The sequence below is a fragment of the Balearica regulorum genome, chromosome 9 (genome assembly GCF_011004875.1).
Source record: "Balearica regulorum gibbericeps isolate bBalReg1 chromosome 9, bBalReg1.pri, whole genome shotgun sequence".
Taxonomy (NCBI): Eukaryota; Metazoa; Chordata; class Aves; order Gruiformes; family Gruidae; genus Balearica; species Balearica regulorum.
Genome location: NC_046192.1, coordinates 8788657 through 8794851, shown reverse-complemented (window position 1 = coordinate 8794851; position 6195 = coordinate 8788657). Strand labels below are relative to the sequence as shown.

Genomic DNA, 6195 nt, shown 5'->3' with positions numbered 1-6195 from the left:
GCTCCCGGCTTTGCGCTCAGCCGAGGGCACAGCAGAGGCGGAGGGAGCCGCACCCGCAGGCGAAGGGGTTTATCACCGCCCCGCTCAGCTGGGGGAAACTGAGGCAGGGCCACCGCCAAGTACCTCAGGTGAAAACCAAGGGTGGTGGCAGTGCCCGGGAGCAGAAGGCGCTTGGCGAACCGGTGCTCGTGAAGCAACGGCAGCGCGGGCGGTTTAGCCCCGTTACCGATAACGGTAGCGCCAACGGGGGCCGCGAGCCGCGGTCAGGCTCCGCAGCCCGTCCCGCCGGAGCCCCGTCCCCCGCCGGTCCCCTCTGCTGCTTTGGGAGCCGGCCGCCGGGCACCTCGGTAACCGGGGACTGCTCGAAGGACGCTGTTTGCCACGCTGACGCTGCCTGGCACACCGAGGACTTAGCGGACTTTTAAAACCATGGATTTGTTGTAAATACGCATTTAGGGAGTTGGCTTGGTTTTGTTTTTTTTTCTTAAGTCTCATTGTCAAAGCGTTTGAAGCAAAGCAGAGGTGCAGCTACGTACTTCTTGTGCAAAGGAACATCCTCCGCGGTGCTTTAAAGCCATCAGCCCACACAGGTGGTACTTGGCACGCAGCTGCTTTGAATCGGGGGATCTTTATACGCGTATATTCCATAGGGAGCGTATGCATGAGCCTGTGCGTCCGCCTGGCTCCCGGCAGTGCCAATGACAGCGTTCGGAAGGGCTCGCTCCGAGCCCTGGCTTTCTCCTAAGCCCCCCCGCCCGCGGCTGCTGCTCTTGTGCATAAAAGCATTAACGATTTGCACGTCCGCGGTAAACGGGGGGGGCTCGTGCTCCGCCGCTGTGGCCGGGGAAGCTCCGCCGGGAGTTGCTGCGGGTCCGCCGGAGCCGCCCGCTTCTCCCCTGGCGTTGCTGGAAGACCCGCTTCCTGGCGGTGACCGCCGCCCGCCGAGCCCAGCGCCCCCCGCCCCCCCCCGCCCGGGGCACCGGGCACCGAGGGGCGCGCGGGTGGCGCCGCCCCCGCCAGGTGGCGCTGTTGTTCAACGGTCGCGCGGCACCGGGGCGGGGCGGCGGGAGGCTCCCGGGACACGGGGCCGCTCCGGGCTCGGCGCAGGGAAGGTCCGTCTGCGCGGAGCGCCTGCGGCTCCCTCCGCCGCCCCGCAGCACCGGGGGAGAGCGTGAGGGCTGCTCCTAACTGTTTGCGGTTTTTTCTTTTTTTTTTCTCCCTCTTTCTGTCATTTTTTTGTGTTCGGACATTGTTAACGTTAAGAACCCTCGCGGAGCGCCCGCCTACCCGGCGGGACCGCGGCCGCTCGCTGCGCTCTCCCCGCTCAGGGCAGCGCGGCCCCCGGCCGCCCGCGGGGCACACCGCCCGTCCCCGCGCGCTGCTCCGTGCCGCCGAGCGGCCGGGGCGGGGCCGGGCGGCGCGGGGCGGGCGGCGATTGGCGGCGCGCTCTGACGGGCAGGCGGCGCCCCGCCCCCTTGGCAATGTCTATCGCCCGCCGCGCGCCCCATGTAGGCAGTTATTCCACTGGGATAGAGCGGCCGGAGCGGCGGCGGCATGGCCGGGGTCCCGTTCTGCGCCCTCCTTCCGCTCCTCGTCGGCGTCTGCGGGGCCGTCACCGGCTCTCGGGTCTATCCCGCCAACGAAGGTGAGGCGCCGCGCGCGTCCCGCGGCCGGGCTCCGCGTTCCCTCAGCGGGGCGCCGGGGGGAAAGTTCGGTGTTCCCCGGGCGGGCGGCAGCTCCCCCTCACCGCTTCTCCCCTCGCCGCCGGGACCGCGCCGCCCCGGCCGGTGGCTGGGCGGCCGGCGGCCGCTGATCCGCCCGCCCGGCGATCTGGGGGGCCGCCCCGGTGCGGCGACGGCACAGGTGTCGCCGGGCGGAGCGGCCCCCGCCTTCCCCGCGCGTCCCACTGCGCCGCCGCCGGTGCCCTCAGCCGGCCCGGTCCGGCCCGCGGGGGGAGCAGCGCTCCCGCGAGCGGCTCCGCCGCACCGGGGCAGCCCCAAGCCGGGAGGGCGGCTCATTAAACCGGTTCTCCCGGGAGCTCCCGACGGCGCCGCGCCGCAGCCCGTCCTGCGGGACGGTTCGGCGGCGGCTCCGCGGGGGGGAAGCCCGCGGCCGTCCCGCGGGGCGGTCGGGCGGGGGGGGGGGGGCGCCGGCCCCGTCGGAGAAGCCCCCGCGAGGTGTCTGGGAGCCCGGCCCCGCTCCCGGCCGGGTTGGGGCGACTCCCGAGGTCCCGACAAGCACCGATTTCCCACTCGCGGCTGACGTGCAGTCGCGCCGGTACCGGGCGGCGTTAAAAGCGGCGTGCCCAGCGCTGCGGGAGCGCACCGTTCCCGGCCAGCCGGCACGGTACCGCTCTTCCCTTTGAAGCGGGCGCACTCTGGTGTGTCCTCTGCCAGACGTGCCGCGGGAATTCGCTGGTCGCTCCGCGCCCTGCGAGCGGCTTTAACGCGCGGAGGAATGAACGAGCGATCCCTCGGATCGAAACCAGGGCGAGTTCCAATCCGCTTAAGGTATTGGCGCAGTCGGAAATAACATTTCGTTTCAAGTTGAAGGTGGATGCGATCGTGCTCCACACATATGGAAACGCTCAGGTAAACGATTTAATACTGCCTTTTGGCAGCTGGAATTTAATCTATTTTATTTGTACCTTTCTGCAGTTACCTTGCTGGATTCCAGATCAGTTCAGGGAGAACTGGGGTGGATAGCGAGTCCCCTGGAAGGAGGGGTAAGTTTTAAACCACTATCTGATCAAAAGGGTAAAGGGGGTGATTAGTAACTTTCAGAGAGTCCTAATGGCTCGATTATTGTTGATTGTGGTGAGGAGGTCAGATTTCTTCCCTGGCTTACCAAGTGAATTACTCTTTGTTGGAGAAACTCTATACCCCCTTTGGATAGTTCTGTCATGGAAGAAGTGGAAACCAAAAGGGCAGAAAAGAGGTTTCAGAATGAGGAGATTGGTTGAGGCGTGGGCTTAGATGCCTATTTAAAACCGAAATACCAACAAGAAATGTGATCTGGTGACTGAACTGGCATTCTTGACTGTAATTATTATATCTATGGGCTGTCTCGGCTGGGGGATGTTCAGGGCAATTGCTGTTCTATTTATGGATGAAGGAGTAGGGATCAATATACAAGATAGACATTTTGGCGTGACTGGACAGTTGTCCTATTTCAGAGTGTACACATCATATGTTTTGGTGTCTGAACAGATAAACTGAAGCACCCAGTGCTTCACAGTGATTCCTCGGAGTTTCTTTTTATGTACTTTTCAAAGAGACGATTGTAAGAGAAGATTGCTTGAATTTACTGCCTGATGGTGATGCGATGACATTAAGAGATTCACACGTTCATTGCTGGGGTTTAGAGCCCCTTTCCTTTGTGAGCTGCAGGCAAGGAATCTTTACTAGTTTAATTTTATATTAGTGGATGAGCACCTTGCTGCTCCCTCATCTGCACCCCATCCTGCAGGGTGCCCAGGGCCTCTGTGGGAAACTCCTGAGAATGCTGGACTTTAGAGTTGGTGGGACCTGGTAAAGACTGTACTTTGAGATCTTTTGGTGTTGGGGTTTTTTTGTTTGTTTTAGTTTTTAAATAAGCAATTGGACAGGCTTTTTCTTTCTTAAGGTGAACAACTTAAGAAAAATGCTAGCAATGCACACTAAACATATATATATATAAAACCCCATCAAATCCTTATAATATTGAATGAGTAAAGCAGCATAGTAAGCTTAAGAAGAAGTAACTAAGTCAAACTAACTGAAAAATAAAAATGCTGAAAGATCAGGACCTGTGCACAATGAAGCATTGGATTCTTCAAGAAACCTACAAATTTACTTTTTTGTGTGCATTCCTGCTCGTAATTAGAAGAAGCAGAGCTAAGGAAACAGCAGCGAGTGGAAGGAATCTGGGGTTGCGTTGGTTGGTGATGCATTATGCATAAGCCCTGAATAACCATAACATGGAAGAATGGGGGATTGTTTTGCTCCCCCATTGTTGTTCTGGGTGAACTTGACTACAGTCCTGGCTTGTGCTCTGCCTGAGCATACTGTGCTGTCCCCAAAACTCGGTTTTTCAAAGAGCGGGGAAGTGATTGGCAGGCCTCTGGCAGTGCCGGCGGTGCACATTCACTGCTGATTGCAGGCAATTGCCCTCATCTTTTGACAGTGTGGAAAGGTACAGCTCTATCTCGGTGAGAGTCGGGCTTCCTTGTTAATCCTATACCCTGGAAAGGTCAGTTAATGAGAGGGGGTCTTTCATACCTCTCTCCAAGGGATATCTACGCTGTATATTAAAATAGGACCTAAAATACCAGTTTTACTAAGTCGGTAGTAGAATTGATGATCAGAGGGCAGCTGCACATTATTAGTGGCTGTTGGATTCCCCCTTTTCCCCCTTGTTTTCTCTGAAAGTGCCATGCAAGCTTGAGAAGGAAATGTGTGCTCTTACTGTGGATGTGAGTTGTTTCACTAAACCTACATACGTGTGTTCTATTTTTAAGCCGGTAGTGAAAAATTTAAGAGTACACGGGCTGTCTCTGAGATACACTGCTTGGAAAGCATTTATTTTAACTTCATATGCTGCAGATTTATTTCAAGCGGCAGACATGAACTCCTTTCTTTTATTTTCCCAGGAAGATTCTGTCCTTCATTGCTAGTTTTTAACTGTGTACACCTTATTGCGTATTAAAAAAGGTATTTTTCTAGGTCTGTACCATGCAGTTCCTGAGGTGTGAGAGTTGTGTGAATAAGAAGGGCTGGAGATAAACATAGTCGTTTAGCAGTGACTAGCAGTAATCAAATATATAGTAGCCCTGGAGAAATTAATGAATTGCATTATAAATGTAATTAATGATTTACTCTTGCATTTCACAGTTGAAAAGCAGGTTTTGCACCCAGAATGTTTTACTCTGCATCATTAAACCGTGGGAAGAGTTGAATTACAAAAGTTAATTTCAGCTTGAAAGCAAAAAGTTCCAGCTTTGACCACATCCTTAGAGTTACAAATAATTTATAGTGGCTGGAAATTTGGGGCTGTAGTTATTTTCAGCTCTGGCATTAAGACACACTTAGGTTTGTTTTGTGTACGTGTGTTTATGAAATAAGAAACCCAGGTCTATATATTTGTGTTTTTGTCAGGAGACAGGGGCGTGTTGAGAGCCTGACCTGAAACTTGCTGAATTTAGTTGCAGTCTGTCTGTTGACCTCAGCAGTCTCTTTATTGAATCCTCTACCAGCATCCTCCATTGTATACATGTACTAAAGGAAATCCCATCAACAAGTATTATTTCCCTCTGCTTCTTCCTTTCTGTTGTACCACACACAATATAGGTAGCGTAGACAGTCTGAAGATAAGTAGAATGGAAAGTGATGGATCATAAAGATAATATTGTAACAGTAAACTAGCTCTGTGGCAACTGTAAATTAAACAACTCTGTCTTCTTACTAACACCATGTTGTGCTTTACATTGATAGATGACTTTTTAAGATTTATTTTTTCCTTTTCTGTGAAAAGGAGTGACATGCTGAGTATTGATTTCCCCCCCCCCCTTCATTTTAATTTGCAGTTATCTCTAGGCAGCAAATAAAATATTATTCTTTCTGCTCCTAGTGACTCATGGTGCTAACTACTGTCGTTCTATAAACGGATTCAGCTAAGCTGGAATCTTTTTAAGTAAAAATCACTTGCATAAGAGCAATCCTTGTGAGAAGAATGCAGGATGTTAGACAAGAAGCTCTTTAACATTAAGAAGGCTTCTCTTTATCAAAGCCACGGCTTCAGTAGTTCTGAAAAGCACTTCTGGGAAGTCTCTTTAAAGTTACTACTATTTTCCAAGGATAATTTTATATGCTTCATTGTATCGCCTGCAAACCCAGACAGTATATCATTATCTAATGTATTATTTTTTAAGAAGGATTTTTCTGATACTGAATGCTGTGGGGTTTTTGCTGTCAAGAAACCTCTCCCTAATGCCCCGACTTCCCCCTTTCTCCTTACCAGGAGAGAACCGGGACAAACTTTTTTCTCTCTATGATAATAGTTAAAACAATGTTTTTTGAAAGTGTTGGTTATGTGTGCTTTCCTTTTCTAAGTTCATCATGCTGAACTACTGAATTAGGGCCAGGTCTCTTCTTTCCATACTTTCCTTGGATTGCATGTATTGTTGTTGTTTTGTAATTACATTGCCTGTTAGTTTGG

General features: G+C 52.8%; 1 protein-coding gene across 1 annotated transcript in view; it reads left to right on the top strand.

Annotated features, from left to right (window-relative positions):
* The first annotated feature begins 1493 nt into the window (after nucleotides 1-1493).
* EPHA4 (EPH receptor A4) overlaps nucleotides 1494-6195 on the top strand; it is a 105874-nt gene continuing 101172 nt past the window's right edge. Inside the window, exons 1-2 of the mRNA XM_075760988.1 lie at nucleotides 1494-1645; nucleotides 2658-2725. Coding sequence (XP_075617103.1) covers nucleotides 1555-1645; nucleotides 2658-2725 — 159 coding nt within the window. The 5' untranslated portion in view covers nucleotides 1494-1554. The remainder of the gene's footprint in view (nucleotides 1646-2657; nucleotides 2726-6195) is intronic.